Genomic DNA, 20553 nt, shown 5'->3' with positions numbered 1-20553 from the left:
GCCCTGCAAGTACTCGCGCTTTTCGCGGAGCGCGGGTAAAGAGCATCAAACGATTTTCCATGCCCCATTTGCATACACGATACGTGCCCAAAAGATGATGATCGTGCACTAGAGCGCCGCATAGACATTGACTAAACACTAACACCAAAAAAAGAGCCCACTTTTGCACAATCACTCCAAGCGAAGCATTACACTTTCGCTCCTCCCAGTGCGTTTGGTTTAATGAGCGCGCGGTGTGCCCGGCACACGTGCTTTCGGTTTTAATTTGTGCATAACCTCTTCTAATGAAAAAGGGGCTGCACAAGAACCGGGAGGGGTGGGGGGGGGGGGGGGGATAACAACGAACATTTTAGGATCAATGTCGGGTGGTACGGTAAATGCGTTGAAGCTTCGGTCATCCCTTCGCCGCGCCTCCTTCTCCTGCTTTAAAATGACTTTTGCTTTGGTTTAATTACTGATTTTGCACTAACGTTCAAGTGCAAGCGGGTAAGACAGAAAAAAAGTGAAACCAAAAGCGGCACCAGGCGGGAAAGATCACCAGCCTCGACGGTGCCTTTTTCATGCCTGTAAAGAAATTTACTCTTCCCCGTTTTTAACTATCCCAGTGGCCCGCGTTTGAGTGAAAGTGCTATTTAACGAGAAGATTGCTATTAAGTATCATGATGCAAAAAACACAAGAAGAAAAAAAACAAAACAAAACGTAAATGAGTTTGAGTCGAGTCTCTAATTGATTGAACTGACGCAGCAGATTAATGACGGGCGATTGTCACCCGAACCGGCGGTACAAGCGTTTCAATGAACAAAAGCGCCTCTCTAAATTATCTCCTTGGGGTTGTGGGTGTTTTCTATTTGACTTTTTTTTTTTAAAGAACAGCTTTTGTTAACAGTTTTGCTACGTTTCCAGCGGAAAACTAAAGAGGAAAAATAGAGGGTTTCGAATCATTATAGGGGAATAGTCTAATCACCTAGGGGAATGTTGCAAATCGGTAGGGGAATGTTGCAAGCAAGCTGTGGAAGTTTGCAATCATGTAGGGAAGTGTTGCAATAGACTAGGGGAATTTTGAAAGCATACTGTGGAGCTGTCATCTTGGATTTAGTGGATTTATTTAGTTTGTCATGTGTACAGCTGAAGGCAAGACGAAAACAACTTCAAATGATGTTTTTTAGACAACATCATCGGTATCAATTCGAAGCCTCCTTGTATCCAACACTTCCCTATATGGTTGCAAACTTCCACAGCTTTCTTGCTACATTTCCCTACCGATTTGCAACATTCCCATAAGTGATTGAACTATTCCCTTATATGATTCGAAACCCTGTAATACTAATCGAATTAAACGGCTTAGGCCAAGCATATCATTCGTTCAGACCTAAAGGATTAGTAGTCGAGATGTGCCAAGCGACCAGACTCGAAAACTTCATCACTAATTAACCAGAAATCGATCAAAATTGGTACTCAAGTTACTCAAGCACAAAAAGTACTCAATTTTAATTAATAAATAACAAATAACAAATCAATTTAAAGTTGTAATAATTCAAAAAATTGCAAAAGAGTGCCCAACAGCCTCTTGTATGTAGATGGGATGATCTTGTTTTTCAGCTTCACTCCTTTGCACTATCCACTATCCAGTATCTAAAGAATAGTACAACGCTCAGTACATGGAAGCACTTCTTCAACTCGAGCTCGAAAAACATATTTACACCTTTTAAAATACGTCAATGAAAGATCGAAACAAACCGATAACTACACCAACAACACTACACTTTTGCCTTTTAACCCTAGCCGCATCGAAAGCGGGAACCACTCAAAAGAATGATGACCCACATTTCGCTCAAATTATGTTTTTCCTAAGCAATTTTCAAGCCCTGCGAACACCGAACCGGCACCTTTTGTGTAGCGCTTTCCTGTTCGACCATCGTCCAATCGGTATCGGCGTATCGGTGCAAACCACTGTACTTCCTAGGCGCAACTAACACTCATCTCATCGTTCGATTCATTTGCTCATTTTTTTTTTACTTTGTTATGAACCCAATCCACCCAAATTATGGGCTTCGAGTGGCAGCCGGAACCCGTTACTCGCCCGGCCGTACCAACAAGACATGGTTAGGCGATAATAACGATTCCTGCGCGCTGCATTGGAAGAATCACATAATTGCGTAGACCGGCGTAGGTCAATATCGTGGTGTTTCGGGAACCTGCTGGCCAGCGTGTTATCGTGTAAGGAAATAGAGAAAATACAGTTATCACGGCGGACGAATTAAGCACCTTCGCTCGGTTGTACAAATTTCACCCTTTCCCAGAGCGCCGAGCGCGCCTGAAAGTGCGCATATTGTATGTGGCTGGTGTAGCATTATCTCACCGTTCTGGAGCAAAAAAAGCACATTCCCAGCCAGCTTAATTAATTGACCGATTATCAAATTAAGCATTTCACCGCACAGTCTAAAGCGCGGTGGAGGGTGAGCGTGCCAAAAGCTAACCAGCTAATCATCGCTCCCAGGCTCGATCGAAATATGGGGGTGGAAGGGAGGGTTGGCAAACTGCTAACGTGATAATGGTGTGCAGTGCTCATTAAGGCCGGCTAAGCGTGGCCAAATTTGCCAAATTTACAACCGCGCATTTTGAATCTGTGTGGCGTACTGGCGCACTATTACGCATTATCAAATTAGCGCGATGCGCGAAACGTTTTGTGCCGTCGAGTGAAGGTAGATGCGGGGTTTTCTGCCCACCTGCAGGTTTTGATTCATTGTCCGTTTTCCTGTAGTCCGTTTTCGAGTAAAACTAGTAATCATCTAACCGTTAACTGCACTAGCTGGACACTTTACATGCGTTACTCTGTCTAGTTAGTGTTTCCCAACTGTATTATCTCCGTACGTTACTACAGTCCCGGTGGCGTGTGAGCCCTTTGCGCCGTGTGCATGCGGCTACCCCGGTGCAGCGGCCGGTTAATTGAACAGCTATAGGGCGCCCAATATTTGTGTTAAACGTTAATTATCAACAGGCTGTGCCACTTACCCTGGGCGAGCGTTCGAGCGCCGTTCGAACCGTTTTCGATAGCAGCCGAGAAGCGCACGAGGAAAACATAAAATCCGGCGTCCGTGAAGAGAAACTCCAACCAATAACAACAACAAAAACAAAACCAAAAAAAAACGGACGAACGAACGTGCGGTCCGGTTTCGATGGGGGGGGGGGGGGTTTCTTTTCTTTACTTCAACGCAACCGTTTGCGCACTCGAGCCAACCTGGATTTTTTGGCATTTTAAGGCGTAAGCTGACCTCGTGCGCATCTCGTGCAGCGTTTTGGACGGTTTTTTGCTAGTAAAGATCGCATTTGTGCGTGTGCGTGTGTTTTCGCATACAATGCCCTTTCCTTTCCCTAACTTTCTGTACGAAGCCTCCTTCAATTAAAGTGCCCAAAATTGGAATGATTGTGGCCAATGTTTCGGGTATCGATCAGACAGGCCCCTTGTACACGATAAAAAAAGCACACCGGGAAATGGGTCAGCTTACACGGGGTCAACCGTTTTACTCGAGTGGATTGGGCAAGGGGAGAAACAGAGAGCGAAAGAGAGAGAGATAGAGAGAGAGATAAAGAAAAGTAACCGTAGTGTCCGATCGGGGTCGGGATGAACCTGTCAAAGCGCGGGCATCGTACAGAGAAGATTAATGAATTTTCACACTCTCAATTTTTCATTGCCACACACACACACAGACACAGACCGGAGGCTCGCTGGACATCAGCCCGATCGGGCTGCGGGTGCGGGCAGGCAGTGGCAAGGAACCGTCCGTAACGCCCTTTCAAAACATCGCCGTCTGGTCGGCGGTAAAGTTCGTCGTGTCGGGGGCCGAGGGCGGTGCTGCCTTTCTGCCGCTCATCACCGATCCGGAGAACATCGACAAGAGCACGCTCTTCCGTCCGCTAAGGTAAGAAAAGGGTGTCTGTTTTTTTTTTTGCTTACCATTGCAACTGTGTGCTCAACTGACCCTCCGTTCACAGTGCCGCCGACAAGCGCCGCCTGTCGTCCGGCATCCATTCGCCGCTGTTTGCGATCGTGATGCGATCGACGAGCGTGCCGCGGCAGCTGGAGTGCCACGGGTTCGTCTGCCAGACGCCGGAAGATGCCATCGTGATTGCGGCGACGCTCTACCAAAGCCTGATGGCGCACATGAGCAGTGGCGATGTAAGTAATGCTGCGAGTCCCTACGATGTATAGCCACGATGTACTGTGTCGCTCATACCGTGCACATCCTTTGCAGAACCAGCGCCCCAAGCGACCCAAAAACCGGAACGGCGTCAGCTGCATGAGCATCGCGAGCAGCACCGTCACCACCAACACCCATCTGCCCGGCGGCTCGACCAAGCTGTCGTCGCGGCGATCGAGCGCCAGCCAGCGCAGCATGCTGCCGCCGCCGCCCCGGCCGCCGCGCATGAAGCGCAGCGCGACGAGCTCGCTGAGCGGCGAAAGCGATGCCGTCGCCGGCCCGCACGAGGACGAATCGTCGACCGAGGAGCGAAGGAAGAAGAACGTGAAGAGCAAGCGGCCACCACCGATACCGCCGAACCCGCCGCGGGCAAGTAAGTGGCACGCGATCCGCGCACACCGCAACAGCATCCTAATCGGTTCTCCCTTCCCGTCTGCTTCACTTTCGCTTTTCTCGCCAACACAGTATCGAACCGACCGCTGCTGGACGAAATCTACACCGACCGGAGCCACTCGACGGACGAGCAGGGCGTCGCCGGGAAGGAGGGCCCGTACCCGGCCCTCACCGACAACTCGACCGGCGACATACTGACCCGGGTGGCCATACCGCGCTCCGGCAGCTTCCTCAACACGGCCGGCCTGACCAGGTACAAATCGCGCGCCACCCGCCGGCACACGGGCAAGGTGGGCGGGGGCGGTGGGTCGCCGCTCGGGTTCAGCGAGCTGTTCAACGAGTTCCGGCTGCAGGAGAACCTGCACTCGCTGGACGAGATCCTGAATGCCATAATCAACTCGGACGGCATGTCCTTCAACGATCTGAAGCCGATCTACAAGGAGTTTCTGCTCAAGCTGGCGGTGACGCTGACCAAGGACGAGCTGTACCAGCGGTCGAAGAGCATCATGCGCCGGCAGAAGAAGAAGAAGTTGAAGCGAAGAAACAGTAACGTGCAGGTAAGCTGGGAGGCGGTGTACGAGAGTAGGTATCGGTTACGCATACGGACATGAAACCGACCGCACGACGCACGACCGAGGGAGGGGAGGGGGGACATTTTTAGCTAGTACAAGTGTTGGTTGTAGTACGCATCAGCGACGCACCGGGAGGCGGGTTTCTTCTTCTTCTTCTTCTTTTCAAACTGCACTGTAGACTTGTAGACATACGCAGAGGGTCGGAGTGAACGCGCGGAGAGCGCCAAATGGCAACTAACGAACGCGATTTAGGCTAACATAACATTACGACACTTTGCGACCCGCGTTTTCCGCCGTAGTTTGTTAGGATGATAAGCAAATCCGACTTGCCCGACGGTTCGGCATTCGGGGCTAGGAAGGACTGCGTGACGCACCAAAACATTAAAACAAAACAGAACAAAAAACTCAACTCCCACTGATTACATACTGGACCACTATCACCACCACTACCAGTGTAGAAACGAACGAACGGCAAACTAATAAATCTACCAAATCTTTCAAACTAAAACCAAACTCTCTATCGCTGTTTTGCTAACCTCATTTCCGTAGTGAACGATTTTGTTGACACCAAAACTGTAGCAAACAAGCAAAAGCACACCCTTCCCGTGTCTGTCCGATCTTGCTAAACGGTTTCCGCTTATTTTCTGCACTTTTCCCGTTTCTCTCGCTCTCCCCTTTACCATCCCACCCATCCTTCAACCCTCTCTAGAACCAGCGCCGCAAGCTGCTGATCGGTGCGAAAGGGCTCAAGAAGGTGTTTCGGTTCGGTAAGTTTCGCAGCAAAAAGAGCGCCGGCGGCGGCGGAGGAGCCGGCGGGTCGCACGGCACCGGCGGCAGCCATGGCGTCGGTGGCGGGCGAGCTGGAAACGGAGGTGCAGGGCACGCTGCTGCAGCTGCTGCCGGGCACGGGACCGGCGGGCACGGTTCGGCACCGGGTGGCCGGGCACATCAGCTCGCGGACCAGCTGTCACTGGATCTTAAGGCGGCCGGCAAGAAGGACCGATCCCGAATTGCGACTAGTGGTTCGGAAGTTTCAGACGCTCGACATGAGCATACGCTGACCGCGCACAACCGTAACAGCTCGAGCGGGTAAGCCCAGAATGTAACCCCCCGTTTAACGGTGTACTAATTGCGAATGTGTTCTTCTCACCACCACCACCATTCCAGCTACGTGTCGTGCTCGGAGTGTAGCTACGACTCGGACGCGTGCACCTGTGCGTCGGCCGACCGCTGCTACTGCAGCCTGGGCGGGGACGACATCAACGCCAAGCTGCACCAGGCGAGCAGCCGCAGCTCGGCCCCGAGCTGCCGCAGCGAGGACAAGTGCTACTGCTCGATGGGCGAAACGCCGAACGAGGAAGGCTCCACCACCTGGTGCGACACGGACAGCTGCATAAGCAACGAGAAGTGCTACTGCTCCACGCGCCACGGTCAGGTCGCAAAGTGTGCCGCTGCCGCCTCCGGTGGTAGTGCCAGCAAAGGTACCATTGCCGGCGTCCACGGCCAAAAGCACTGCGCGGCGAAATCGGCAAAGGTGGACAAGCTCGCGCTAGACTACGAGCTGTTCACGGTCGGTGGTAGCGGCCGCCCGGTCAAAGCGTCCGAGGCGCTGAGCGTGAAGAAGACGGTCGAGGTGGCGGCCGAGTTTGCCGACGTCAAGCTCAGCCAGACGACGGACATCACGAACCTGAAGGCGGACGCACAGTCCAGCGCTACGTCCGGCAGCTCGTCGCTTGTGTCCACCGCGAAAAAGTCCGCCGACCATCGGGGTGCATCGGCCGGTCGTCATCACGGCCACAACCATCACCACACGCACCATGCGCACCGCAGCGAGCAGCGGAACCATCATCACCGGCCGCAACCGGCGCTCGGCAATGGGGGGTCGAGCGGGGCCAGCAGCACGAGTAATCTGCACTACCACCGGCACCACTACAGTACCAGCACGAAGAAGAAGGGCCTGCCGGTGCAGCTGCCGGGCAACGACTATCAGTACATCCACTCCACGCAGTCCGAGCTGATCGTGCGCGGTGCCAAGCAGGAGCTGAAGACCCCGAAACGGTTGACCAAATCGGAGAGCTACTATCAGGCGGGTCGGCCAGTCAGCTCGTCGCTTGGGCTCGAGGACTCGTTGGGCTATCTGCCGTAGGGGGTGTTGATGGTAATCGGGTTACAGTCGGGTTGATTTGTGGGCACAGGTAGGATGTAGCTATATTTTTTTCCTGAAAGTAAATCGAGCGATTTCACCTCGCGGCGAGGAAGAACAAGCCTCAGTGTTTACTCTCAGCGAAGACGAGCTTCCGAGGTTTATGTGGTCCATTTTTGTTTCGTTGTTTCATTCACCCACCATTTGCGCCCTGCACTGCCCTACACACCCTGTCCGTATGTATTGCGGGGACACACACCGTTATCGTATCGCGCATTTATAGGCGTGAAGGGAAAACGTTTGACAACGTTTCCTTCACAAACACACAAGAAAAGGGAAAAGTGGCGTCCAGCATCAACACGCTGCTGCGCTATTGTGTGTTTCATTTTTAACGTACCCACTAAGAAACGGTGTCGTGCGTGAGACCGAAATTTGTGAGTGTGTGTCAGAGAGAGGAACGCGCCTCGTGGGGATGGTTTTAACCGTATTAGACAAACTAGCTGCTAAGCGCTGTACAATGGCAGGTGACAGTTTTTCTGGGGAATACACTACACACTAGCTTGGTTGAGTTATTTTAATGGCGAATCGAACGGGCAATAGGCGTATATACGTAGCAATATGATGCAAGGCAATGTAGGTTATGAGCGGTGTCTCCACAGTAGATTAAGGACCTCCAGCATGGTACAACGTTCAGGGGGGTTGGTACTTTATTTCCACACTGCACCGAAAGCAGCACCATCGTGCAGAGCACTGTGTTGTGTCTCTCATGGCGACGGTAATGCATTCCATTCTGGGCAGCAGCATCACTGTCCAAAGACAAAGTGAGCTCTCTAGCGTTAAGGTTTACTTTTTTGCGTCTCCACAGCACTAATGAAACGAGGAAAGAAAAAGACTTACTATTTATTTTTTAGAAATACTTTTGTTTGTTTTTTTAAACTTACACACTCTGTCTCTCTTGCTCTCTTTCTCTTCCCATATGTGCAATATAAGAGAATGGAGCGGTGCAATACATAATTAGAAACTAACAGGTATTCATGTGCAATGTACGATGCTATTCGGAAGGCGAACGAAGCGTTGTTAGCGAAGCTAGGCAGTAGACGGATGGGACTAATCGTATGGAAAGACAATCTTAGTGCAATAAAGAACTTTAATTCAAAGCAATTGAATTGTGTTTCCTTACCAGTAGCCCTGGATACAAATGTAAGTCACCTTTGGCCACGCACACTCGTACGGCAAGCGCTACTGCTTTGCCTGCTCCGTTCAGAGGAGTTCAGAGGGTATCGCCGACCTGGTGCTGTGTGCCGGCTCCGCATTATCACCGTGCGCGATGTGTACCGCGAACAGAGCCAGCTGATGGAAGCAAGTGGTTGTTGTTGTTGTTTTCTTATGCGTTTTTATTTTTAATTCCTGTTACTTCAGATTTGCGAACGCCGCGTGTTTGTACATAGTTGAGCCGCCAGGGGCCGGACAGAACTGCCGGAGCCGAATTCTGCCCTATCACGCTATTTGTCTCGGTTTGTGTGTTTTTTTGTTGTTGTTGTGCTTGTCGTTGTTTTGGTGCGATAACGAGCTCGTCCAGTGTGCGGCCAGTGCCATCCTGTCTTGATCCGTACGTGGCGTGGTTTAAGAGGTTTCGCGGAAACGTTGCACAGGAGCTTGGGTAGTCTTTTGCCACTCGGCAGTAGGCAAGTGTCGTTGGTCGCGAGTGGTCAAGATTTTGGTCCTAGCATTACCTCACTTCTTCCTCGCAAACAAAGGTGGTAAGTACTGTCGCTGAAGCCGCCGGAGGTTTTCCGTTGCTCGTGTAAGCATGGTGCTGTAACTTGGGCCAATCCTTGACCGTGACCATGACGGAGAGTTGTACACAGGTTTTTACTCGAAAAGTCACCCCACCTTGCACGAATGCACTGTGGCAGTGCGGGTATTTCCGATGCCGGCCAAACTGGCTCGTGCTGAATAGATCGTGCAAATGACAAGCATACAATTAGCAAATCGTAGATAGGCGGAGTCATGAGAACAAACTGCTGCGAAGGAACTGTGCGCGTATGGATATGGTGTGATTTTTGCTTATGCAACCGTTGCCTGCAGGAGGGACGGTCTCTACAGTGTGATTTGTGACACGTCAGGGTTATGAAAGGATTTTGTGGTTGTTTTAGTCGTGTAGTACAAGTATATGGAGTTAGTTTTAGGAGCTGAAGTAATTTTTTGTTCAAATAGTAACGCTTTCAAAGGGACGATTTATGCTGACCTTTCTGTGGCAGGTTATCTTTCGTAGTCTGGAGCGAGAATCATACAGCGATAGTAAAACTTGCTTTGGAATCCTGTACAAAACCCAGAAAGTCATACAACTTATATACAAACAGGATGTTTTTTTTTATTTACTCAGCATAGTAACAACAAGTTGACGTGTAGATTGATAAGCTGAGCAAGGCAAATTAGTTTTTTTAGCAATGAAGTCTTGAAGTTTTGCCTGGATGTCAACATGTTTTTGTCTAGAAAACGTCAATAGTTGCCTGTAAAAGATGTTTGTTGTGTACAATAGTTTCCTTAGTTTCTGTGATGGTTTTATTTTCCTAAATCAGTTAGTACAATCCACAACATCCAAAGATGTATGATTCATGGTTAGAATATTACGATGTTTATTCCATTTTCTAATTATCCACATTTTCAAACTTCAACATTAACGCAACTAAACAACCATGTAACTTATGGTGTGATTAAAACAAGTCGTTAATATAATAATCGCAATGCAATGATTCATCGCAAGTCCTCCTCCTACAGAACCGTATAGCACCATCTCAACATGCCGCAGGCCGACACCGTTTTCCAGTCCCGCTCGGACGGCATCTCGGCGGAGGGTGTGCGTGACCAGTACGCCGACGGTAAGGCGGCCAAGGTGTGGGAAATTTTCATCGGTGACAAAAAGTCCCGCACCGAGAACTATCGCAACTTTCTGGTGGAAAAGCTGCGGGAGAATGGCGTTCGGCGCATCCTGGACGTTGCGTGCGGAACGGGCGTCGACTCGATCATGCTGCTAGAGGAAGGGTTCGAGGTGGTATCGATCGATGCCTCCGACAAGATGCTCAAGTACGCACTGAAGGAGCGTTGGAACCGCCGCAAAGAACCAAGCTTTGACAACTGGGGTAAGGTGATGGCGGTGGACTTGAAATCGCTAACCGACACTAATCACAGTTTTCGTTGAATCAAAAATCTAAACGACGCAGTTATCGAGGAAGCAAACTGGCTCACCCTGTACGACGACATCAAGCATCTGCTGAACGGTGGCTTCGATGCGGTCATGTGCTTGGGCAACTCTTTCGCCCACTTGCTGGACAATTTTGGCGACCAGCGCGAACAGATCCAGGCCATTCGTAACTTTGAGAAGTGCGTCAAGCCGGGCGGCCTGCTGCTGATCGATCATCGCAACTACGACAACATCATGAACACTGGTGCAACGCCGGCCAAGTGCATCTACTACAATGTGCGTGTTTTAATCCACTATTAATCCCCCGCCATTAAACTTAATGACCCACTGACCGTTTTGCCTCCGACACTTACAGAGCAGCCACACGACGGACATCAAAACGTCGGTACTGTACGTGGCCTCCAAGCCGACGCTCGTCACGCTGGACTACCAGATCAGCACGGGTAGCGATGTGAGCGAGTTCCGATTATCATACTACCCGCACAAGCTGCGCATCTTCGAGGAAATCCTGCAGACCATCTTCAAGCGCGCCAAGTCGCACGAAATCTACGGCGACTTCAAGCCACTGACCGGTGTATCGAATCCGGCATTCTACATCCATGTAGTGCAGAAAGCGTCATCATAAGGCTCATTAGGTATTTGCTAGCTTTGCATCTCCAATGCAACGGTCTCCTTAATAAACGTAACTCACTGCTACTGGGTGGTGGGTTTTTTCCCCAGCCCTACAAAACCCTGCGTGTCCAGCATTCGTTTTCAGCTTCGGTTCGAACGCTAGCTGAGCATGGTGCAGGCTCCGACCTACGTGGCTAACGGGCGTTGTACCGAACCGATGTGTGAGCTCGTTCACCTTGCACTCGATAGTGATTAATATTTTCAACACTGCTACGGGTGGACGACATTGCAAGCGCTTCGCTGCAATTTAGATCAATGATGACGCCCATTGGTATCTCTGTTTTGACATAAACGTATCTTCAAGGAGTATTTGGACAATGTTAATTGCGCACTTGTTTTTCGAACAACAATGTGTTACATTACACTAACGCGCAAATTTCTTATACAAGTAAATCAGTATATTATTTCAAAATATAGCTTAAAGAAAATTTTGCGACATTTACTATATTTCATAACGCTGGAACAGCTTTTTAATTACCTAAATGGTCAAAATAAATTTTCACAAGCTTTCCTTTCACGTAAGTCTTTTTTCAGCAACTTCAATCATACCAAGTTAAATATTGCCTTCTAATGCAGTTTTTATTAATTTCCTACTTTAGTATAAATCTTGCGCAGAGCAGAGCAAGTATCACAACGATCATCGTTGTTGCGCGGCTGTTGTACGCTTCAATTTCACTTGAAACGGCACAGTACATGCTTTACTGGTTATCTGCGCAAGGATCATAGTGTCGAGCGTGTGCCACAAACAAGTGCGCGTAATAATGCGTACGGTATGCGTATCGCAAACAGGGTTTGCGTCATCTGTCGTGTTGACATGAAAGTCAACGCACTTTGGAACGTAGCGTGCTATTTTGTTGACAAACAACAGAGAGTGGGAACCTCAGGAGGAGCATAGCCACACAATTGTTCGACAATGATTCTTTTTTAACCAAGATAATGACAGTCGGGTAATATGGTACATTTGGCGTTATTGAAATGTAAATTATACTAGGTGATTTTAATTGATTATCAATAAAATAAGTCTTTTATGGCAAAAACATTTTATGCACCAAAGATAGACTCAAACTACCAGATGTTCAAGAACATTAAATGCAGCAATCAAAGTACCACCCAGTTCTATAAGCCATCTATCAGCACTTGATTTTAAGCACTTAGTGACCCGAGAGTAAAGTTTTTCTGCACGCACCTGCACATGCACTTTTTACATTAGCTTTTTTGCATTAGCATTAGCCCTAGTCCCACCCGACGAAAGGTTCCTTTCATTTTTTGAAGTCTATAAATTAAGGTTCGTCACTGTCCACACGCGTCAGTTCTTTGTACACCTTAGAAAAGGGTGTCCAATACAAGTAGTGTCGTATCGCACGTTAATTTTTACCACCTTCCAAGTAGTGCATCAAGGCTCTGTCGGACGTAATTGTGTTTTGAATTGATTCAGGTTCAATGGCAGGCTCGAGTGTTTGACATAATGATGACGATCCAGTTAGTGCTCATGTACGTTGTTTTATCGTTGGCGTTAGCCACCCTCCTCTGCCTACGATGGAAGCGACGGAAGCTGTACGCAGCGGCAGCCACAATGGATGGACCACCGTGTGTGCCGTTCCTCGGGCATGCCTATCTTCTTTTTGGCAAGCAAACTGGAGGTGATATATTTGAATAAGATATGAATTGACTGAAACGAAAAATCAGTTGAGTGTTCCAAACGGAAACTGTTTCTACGGCGTTTTTCTTTATTTCTTTCATTTATCTTCAATGTTTGTAAACTATGGCCGTACTTCTTCTCATATAGCCAGTTAGGTTCCGCTGTTATTTAACTTTTTGGCAAAATAAATTGTAACTTGTATTATAATGGATATAATTCTTTCAGAACACATTATTGAAGTATTCGACAAATACGCACCGCGGTACAACTCTCCAATTGGAATATGGATGGGACCGAAGCTTATTGTCGCTATCAAAGACAATCCCGAATATTTCCAAAAGGTTATGAACTCACCCCATCTGTTGAGCAAAATGGATCAGTATAACTTTTTCCGAGCGGAGAACGGTCTCCTTACCGCTCCAGGTATGTGTGACAACCTGTTCAGCATATTTGTAACATGCAACGTTTGTAACAAAAATCCGACAAACGCCATCTCGTTGTAGAACATGTGTGGAAAACCGAACGCAAGCTGCTCAATCGTTCGTTCAGCCCAATGATGCTGTCCAGCTTTGTGGATATTTTCAACAAGAAGGATTTGGTATTGGTGGAAAATCTTCGGAAATTTGTTGGAGCTGGAGTGTTTAACTCACAATTATACATCTCCAAGTGTACCATCGATGCGCTATTTGGTTGGTGTCATAGATTAAAACTTAATTTTGAAAAAGTCTTGGTGATACCGATTTTTGTTTATTTTTAGAAAATGCTTTTGGCAGAGATATTGGCACTCAAGCACACGACGGACACGATGAATATCTACAGTGCTTGGACACGTTTCTTTCGCTCGTGTTCAAGCGAGTTCTTCATGTAGAACGCTATCTAGAATGCATCTATCGCCTTACGAAAGATTATGCAACCGAATCGAGCTGCGTAAACATCATCAGAAACATGTCACTCGATCTGATGAAAGAAGTGAAAGAAAATGCACACCAAGCTCAACAGCAACCCGTGGAAGAAGCGTACGGAGGCAAGCCGGCTCTGAATTTTGCTCACAGTCTATCCAGCTTGGCAAAGCACAATCCATCCCTAACGGAAGACCACATCAAAGATCATATCGATACGATGATCATGGCTGGGCACGATACTACTGCCACCACAATTGCAAACCTGCTACTAATGTTGGCGATGCATCCCGAGGTGCAGGAAATGGTGTACCAGGAGGTGATGAGCGTGTGTCCAGACAAATCAAAACCTGTGACAATGGAAGATGCCAACAATCTCGCGTACACGGAGATGGTGTGCAAAGAAACGATGCGTCTGTTCCCTGTAGCACCAGTCATTGGAAGGAAGTGCGCTGCGGATGTTAAGCTGGATGGTAGGTAGTAGTGCGACGTCAAAAACTGTAGCACAATATTTAAAAAGCGTATAATTTTTCGAATACCTCCCAGACAAACATACCATACCGGCGGGCTGCTGTGTAGCGCTCGGTATCTATCAGATACATCGAGACCCGATGATCTGGGGACCCGAGCCGGGAAAGTTCAATCCCGATCACTTCCTGCCGGAAAGGGTAGCTGAGCGACATCCGTACGCGTATCTACCGTTCAGTGGAGGACCTCGGAACTGTATCGGTATCCGGTATGCCTGGTTATCAATGAAGATTATGATTGCCCATCTAGTGCGGAACTATCGCTTCAAGACGCCGCTCGTGATGGAGGACTTAGTTTTGAAGTTTGCAATCGTGCTCAGAATCACGAATGGGTGTTTCGTATCGATTGAAGATCGTCCCTCTAGCTAATAGTGAAACATCAAAGATATAGGGAATAAAACGCAACAAACATTACACTGGACAACTCGCTTTGAACCATGTGTGTACAACGCACAGTCAAGTGGTAAGAAAGTGCACTGCTCACACAAGGAAACTTGTGCAACTGCTAAACATGTACAAATGTCTCTTACCTACCCTTCGATCCTTGACCGTGACCGAGGTGAGGGTTAAAGCAGGTCATTTCGAGCTTACTCCACCCAACGCGATGCTTTAACAGTGCAGTTATTTCAGACACAAACACCAGATCGGGTTATAGAAATTTCCGCAGTGCACAATTAAATCAAGTACGTGCGGTAAGGCATCAGGAGAATCCCCGTTCAAGTCAAGGAACTACAAACGAACATGATGGAGGGTTTTTTTTCATTTTTGGCTTATGCAATCTCTGTCAAAGGAAATTGAATCCTCACTCAACTATTATCGTCAAGCTAGTTTTATTGCATTTGCTGCTAATACCAAGATAGTTTCCAAGATGATAGTTTCAACAAATGTTTTACATGTAATTGCCTAGTTCCACAGTTTTGATGCCGCGAATGATGCCACACATGTATGTTTCATTAAGCCACTAATGAGGAGGTTTCGATCAAGCCCAAAGGTCTACAGTTGAAGGAAATTTGGTTCACAAGCAGCATGTCAGGGTTAACTCCACTAGCATTACGAATTCTTTCCACGCCTCCAGAAAGATGCAAAACAAACTGAGAAGCCATGAAACGCATGCTGTAAATCAAATTCCACCCGCCATAATTTATAGCACACCGTGCAAAGAAGACACCTCAACACACGCGGTAGCACGCGCTCGTACAATAACTGGCAACGACTAATGACCGGTTGCATGAAGTGTGCCTACAGTGCGAGCCTTAAAAGGGATAGTTATCCGAGAAGAGTAGTCATTTCACGCGTTGCGGTGCATCGTTGGGATTTTTTTTCGTCACGTTTTTACCGCTCATTGACGGAGGTGGGCTTTAAACTGCCGCTGCACTTCCGCGTGCAGTAGCGATGCGCTATGATAGATTCATTGAAAGTGCACGCTTTACCCATCTCTCTTTCTGACACGGCACAGGCAGCAAGCCATCAAAGCTGCCGATTAGTTGATCATTTTCGCAGGCCACATATAATAAGACGATGACGAGGACGATACGGCTAATCGTTTACCGGGCCCGTGCGTCTGGGTGATGTTGCTCAGTTTTCACTACATTTACCGTTACTGTCGGCGGCTGGGACCCAGCGTGTCGATACTGATAACGCGGGTCGGTCGTTTTGTCGCACGCTTGCACGTGGGAAACCAGATAGTAGTATCTTCCATCTTGTTGTGCACCGCGTGCACACGTCAGCTATGCGACGGCATGCTCAGATTAGCAGTGGATGCACCATCGGGAGCAGCACGCCTGTCTGTATTCAGAAAACTGTTTCAAATTACTCTAGATTTCCGCGTTGAAATGCACTTTTCACTCCTCACTCACACACCCGCAAGGCAATTACAATTAAAGCACAAAACAGAACTTTCAATCGGACGTCCACAAACAATTAAACAGATCTATTGTAGCTATTGTGTAATGTGTAATTGTGTAGCCGCCAGGTTCGAACAAAGGAGGAGAAAATTGGCGCTAGATGGTTTAGCGTGAAATGCACGTTTTATTTCGAAACAGTTAGCACCTAGGCACTCAGGCGATTCATACACTCCATCAAGGCAAAAAGCACGCACAGCGACTCTCGTACACTTCGGATCGGTATATGTTAAACATGTTGCTACGCGCTAGACATGACTTTTTTTTGTTTCGCTGGCACAGAACATGCATATTACGTAAATGAGAATTCTTTCTCACAGATCCTCGGTCTCGTTTGTTACGTTTTCCGTACACTAACTAGGGAAGATGATTGAATGTGATGTGTGTGTTGCAGGTGTACAATGCATGCACTGATTGGAAAATTGACCTCTAATTAGTATTGACCGGTGGAATTATTTGCTGTAATTTATTGCCCTATTTAGCGTAAGTAAACCTTTTTTCCAATTAGAAAAAAAACACTTCAAACACATTACAATTACCATTGCGCTTATTGAGTAAAGTTATGATAAGTATGTTACATTGAATTTATAGAGAAAAAATAAACAAATCAATTGGGTTGAACAACTAATCGGTGAGGATATGGACATCTCTTAGGTTCACCCCAAAGCTATGTTAGTACACAACATTACAAAAAGAGGCTTTTCAATTCTCAAGTTCTGTTTTTTTCTTACAAAAAATGTTCGTAAATGTAATATTTGTCAAATCAATAGCTGCCGTACCTTATTGAATTCATTTTAGTGTAATTTATCGAACTTGTTAAAGCTAACCAGCTAAGTGGCATGACTAATTCCAGCATAATGACCACGACAACTAATTACCTCATGTCAGCGCTTCAACTGCGAGCAGTTGCGCTGGATCAACTTTGCTTCAAGCTACACTTTTCAAACATAAAACCAAAAGTCCAGGGCCAGGATGTGTTCAATATTTGTTGACCAGCATACCTTCCTCGAACAAATTGCTAACAGTCTTCCGGAGAGCCAATCCATCATGAGCCTCTGGGGTCTAACATTTACTATCCGACTAGCGTCTACTAACCGACCTTCTACAATGTACGCGTCTATCGACGATCCTTTCGCCTGTTTACAGGCACTCAGAGTCCGACCGACACTGCAGTGGGCCAAAAGATACTCACTGTTGTTGCGATGGGGGATTTCCCAAACGTTCTATCCGTTCGGGTCCGGCTGTTTACTGGTCCTAAGGCTAAGCCATCGTCGCCGAACTTGTACGAGCGCGTCAACCTTGCACTCGATAGCAATGATTATTTTCCACAGGGTTAAACGGATTTGCTATCGACGGCAAAGGCTGTGCTTTTTAAACCAAAGCGGGTGACGGTACTGTTTGCTGTGAAGTGTTGGCGTGCTTTTGACCAATTTTAACACAACGATCGGCTGATTTTGATTGCGTCATCTTACGCAACGAAATGCTTTATGCAGTGGGAACTTATTAATTGCAATTTATTGATGCAATAATTGTAAATTTAACCATTTATTGATTTTATTTTATAAAAGAACCTCCATCTTTAATGATTTATTTGCAATTAATGCATTAACGTGGCACGATCCGTACCATGTGCTTGTTCGCTATCTTGAGTGTAATGTCCAGCTTCAGCGCTAACTGGTCCATCGTGAGGTCCGTGGAAAACCGGTACGCCGCCAGCAGATGACACAGCATTACCTTCATCGACATCAGCCCATACCGGTAGCCGATGCAGTTGCGTGGCCCCGCACTGAACGGAAGAAAACAGTACGGATGTCGGTGAGCGGTGCGTTCGGGCAGGAAGTTGTCCGGATCGAACGCGTTCGCCGCCGGTCCCCAGTGCTGCTCGCTGCGCTGCACGTTGTAGATCCCCAGCACCACCGTCACACCGCTCGGGATGGTTGTGGTAGCTGCGGTGGTAGGGAGAAAGGGACTATTTAGACAATCCACGATTCAATAGCTCATATTGCGACACCTTACAAATCCTCAGGTCGTCCGTGCACTGGCGGGCGATGATTGGGCCGACGGGAAATAGACGCATCGTTTCCTTCATCACCATCTCCATGTAGGTTAGCTGGGCGAGATGATCGTTTTCCACCTCGCCGAAGGAGCTGCCTACTACTGTCACCATCTCTTCGTACACCCGCCGCTGAACGTCCTGATGGATGGCCAGCATTAGCACTACGTGCGACAGAGTCAGAGCGGACGTTTCGTTTCCACCCAGTATGATCGTATCGATCTCGTCCCTGATGGCGCGCTCGTCAAACACGCCCGTCTCTTTGGCGAGTCGAAACAGTTGATCGATGTAAATTTGTGGCTTGCGATATTCGTCCGTCGTTGTGGGCGCTTCCAACTTTGCCACCGGAACAGTGGAACGGTTTCGAATCGTCGCCAGCTCGGCTCCTTTCAAGGCGAGCACACGGCGGGACATTTTATATGCGGTCGCGTAACACTGCTGCTGCACTTTGTAGTCAGACGTTAGGCGATAGATCCACTCGGGATGTAGCCACACCTTGTACAGTCTGTGGTTCAGCAGCTCCGATGCTCTTAAAAATGAAGATCACAGTGAACGAGAATCGTTCCGATTAACGTAATGCAACGTTTTACACCTCCACCATCAACCATTACCTCTCAATGGCGGCAATGTACTCATCGCCTTGCTCATTCTGAAGCTGCATATTAGTGCCGAGTGTTGTAGCTGAACAGAGAAGAATAGTATCACACACACAAAACGGTTGACCGAATCTTGCAAACCACACCGCGCTTACCACAAACCATATCCAGCGTGCACTTGGCAATGTACTCGTACACATTAAACAGCGCGCCCCGTTCCACGTACCCCCTCAACTGTTCCACCAGGATGGTACTCTTCGCGTTAAAGATCGCCACAAAGCTGGCCAATATTTTCGCATTAAAGCACGGACTCAGATGCTTCCGGTGCACCTTCCATACGGGGGCCGGTGCCGAGAACAGGCCCGTTTCGCACTGGAAAAACCGATAAACGTCCGCCTTCTCGAGACACTGGCCGGCGTTCAGCACGGTTTGCAGATCGTCCGCATTGTCGATGAAGACGAACAGCTTCGGTCCGAGCCACACGCGGCACGGCGACTGATGCGCCTTGGTGATGTCGAGAATGCACCGAAACTGCTCGCCCGTGTTCTTCCCGAAGAACAGATGCGCACTGCCGATGAGCGGGAAATCGCGCGGGCCATCCAAATCGGCCGAAAGTTTGTAGTGTTTCCATTTGTGGAGCCGCCATGCGGTCCAGCAGAGTGCCGATATGGCAATTGAAAGCACAAACACTACCGATGCGTCGATCATCGTCGATCGCGGGAGCAGGAGTACTACGGGCACGGACATTCAATGTCACACTAAACTCGGGACCTCTAATTGTTTGTAGCTTTTATAGGCTGATTTTACGGCTCATAAAGTTCCCGGAAGTCATCCGCCTAATGCTGAGTGTTGTTGAAGTTGTCCCCGCGGGTTCAGTGATGGAGCAATTTCTCACAGATGGGTCTAGATATTTGCCCACTCATGCGTTGTTATTGGATCGGGTTTGGATGCTACACCCCCAGTGGATGCAATTAACACCACGTTCTGGTGAGAAGTGTTACTACACTACAAGCTGCCATGCTTCTTGTAAATTACGATGTGCAAAAAAAGACAATTGACATATCGTCTGTTGAGTCAATATGCGTTAAATATTGAATAAATCAGATCTTTACCTAATAGCAACGATTTAATACTAATGCAATTGCAATCCAATCAATCAACTTTCATTTTCATTCAGCTACTACAGCATGTCTTACAACGGTGAGACGACATATTTTGATACACCTCACGGCTAAATTTCACACACTCATCATTTACTCACATGTGCGGGTACACGCGTGTAAGTAAACAAACCAAATTGCATCGTAAATTGCTATCCCTTACATCTAGTTATTCGTGCGTGGTTCTGCCTAAGCTGAAGCTCGCACAAAATTACCCGTGAACCGTATAATTTAGAACGTCAACATATATTTTCGTGTGAAAACGAGCAGCATAAACACGGACGAAGCGACAGTATTCAAATAACTTTTGATTTCAGAACTAGCAAATGCGCATTTTGTTGCTCAACTAATGATAGGGAAAATCGCACTGACAGGTAAATCTACTACTCAAATAAGCCAAATATACCCGTCGTTTAGCGGTGGAACATGTGATGTGACCTTAAATATACACGAACAATTTTCACACTTTGTTGTGTTGCTGTGCTAAAACCGCACATAATTTATTACAGAAAAACCACCGACGATTTCTAGCCGAGTTTGATGTTTTATTTACTGTGCCTCGCTTCCGATGTTAAAGCTTATAGTCTGTAGGT

The 20553-nt window shown here is 47.8% G+C and overlaps 4 protein-coding genes across 7 annotated transcripts in view; 3 read left to right on the top strand and 1 right to left on the bottom strand.

The window, feature by feature from the left end:
* The window catches only part of LOC1269356 (uncharacterized), a 35182-nt gene extending 26713 nt beyond the window's left edge, over nt 1-8469 (top strand). For all 3 annotated transcript variants that reach the window (XM_061646579.1, XM_061646580.1, XM_061646581.1), the window contains 6 exons: nt 3710-3921; nt 3995-4178; nt 4255-4573; nt 4666-5150; nt 5875-6254; nt 6333-8469. In XM_061646579.1, coding sequence (XP_061502563.1) covers nt 3710-3921; nt 3995-4178; nt 4255-4573; nt 4666-5150; nt 5875-6254; nt 6333-7311 — 2559 coding nt within the window. In that variant the 3' untranslated portion in view covers nt 7312-8469. The remainder of the gene's footprint in view (nt 1-3709; nt 3922-3994; nt 4179-4254; nt 4574-4665; nt 5151-5874; nt 6255-6332) is intronic.
* Nucleotides 8470-8926: 457 nt separating this feature from the next.
* LOC3290580 (glycine N-methyltransferase) lies at nt 8927-11243 on the top strand. 2 transcript variants are annotated; one of them, XM_565619.4, is made up of 4 exons: nt 8927-9068; nt 10090-10451; nt 10533-10789; nt 10869-11243. In XM_565619.4, exons 2-4 carry the CDS (start codon nt 10112-10114, stop codon nt 11136-11138), a joined length of 867 nt encoding a protein of 288 aa, XP_565619.1. In that variant the 5' UTR covers nt 8927-9068; nt 10090-10111; the 3' UTR covers nt 11139-11243. The 2 variants fall into 2 exon arrangements, with proteins under 2 accessions (XP_565619.1, XP_061502581.1); XM_061646597.1 differs by having other exon boundaries at nt 8934-9068; nt 10076-10451.
* Nucleotides 11244-11382: 139 nt separating this feature from the next.
* LOC3290579 (cytochrome P450 4C1) lies at nt 11383-14760 on the top strand. Its single transcript, XM_061646590.1, has 5 exons — nt 11383-12825; nt 13050-13247; nt 13328-13513; nt 13582-14196; nt 14270-14760. Exons 1-5 carry the CDS (start codon nt 12651-12653, stop codon nt 14617-14619), a joined length of 1524 nt encoding a protein of 507 aa, XP_061502574.1. The 5' UTR covers nt 11383-12650; the 3' UTR covers nt 14620-14760.
* Nucleotides 14761-17651: 2891 nt separating this feature from the next.
* LOC1269359 (cytochrome P450 4g15) lies at nt 17652-19883 on the bottom strand. The gene is made up of 4 exons (XM_307987.6): nt 18956-19883; nt 18816-18885; nt 18168-18733; nt 17652-18097 (listed from the first exon to the last, which is right to left on the bottom strand). Exons 1-4 carry the CDS (start codon nt 19545-19547, stop codon nt 17757-17759), a joined length of 1569 nt encoding a protein of 522 aa, XP_307987.5. The 5' UTR covers nt 19548-19883; the 3' UTR covers nt 17652-17756.
* Between the last annotated feature and the right edge of the window lie 670 nt (nt 19884-20553).

This window comes from Anopheles gambiae, chromosome 2 (assembly GCF_943734735.2).
Source record: "Anopheles gambiae chromosome 2, idAnoGambNW_F1_1, whole genome shotgun sequence".
NCBI classification, from domain to species: domain Eukaryota; kingdom Metazoa; phylum Arthropoda; class Insecta; order Diptera; family Culicidae; genus Anopheles; species Anopheles gambiae.
The sequence above is the reverse complement of the archived record's forward strand: the minus strand, read 5'-3'. Positions and strand labels throughout refer to the sequence as shown.

Coding starts and splice junctions, on each gene's coding strand:
- LOC3290580 (XM_565619.4), top strand. CDS start 10,112: ATGCCGCAGGCCGACACCGTTTTCCAGTCCCGCTCGGACGGCATCTCG. Junction 10,452..10,532: donor ACCAAGCTTTGACAACTGGG/GTAAGGTGATGG, acceptor TAAACGACGCAG/TTATCGAGGAAGCAAACTGG. Junction 10,790..10,868: donor CCAAGTGCATCTACTACAAT/GTGCGTGTTTTA, acceptor CGACACTTACAG/AGCAGCCACACGACGGACAT.
- LOC3290579 (XM_061646590.1), top strand. CDS start 12,651: ATGATGACGATCCAGTTAGTGCTCATGTACGTTGTTTTATCGTTGGCG. Junction 13,248..13,327: donor CGGTCTCCTTACCGCTCCAG/GTATGTGTGACA, acceptor ATCTCGTTGTAG/AACATGTGTGGAAAACCGAA. Junction 14,197..14,269: donor TGCGGATGTTAAGCTGGATG/GTAGGTAGTAGT, acceptor AATACCTCCCAG/ACAAACATACCATACCGGCG.
- LOC1269359 (XM_307987.6), bottom strand. CDS start 19,547: ATGTCCGTGCCCGTAGTACTCCTGCTCCCGCGATCGACGATGATCGAC. Junction 18,734..18,815: donor TACATTGCCGCCATTGAGAG/GTAATGGTTGAT, acceptor TTCATTTTTAAG/AGCATCGGAGCTGCTGAACC. Junction 18,098..18,167: donor CACGGACGACCTGAGGATTT/GTAAGGTGTCGC, acceptor CTACCACCGCAG/CTACCACAACCATCCCGAGC.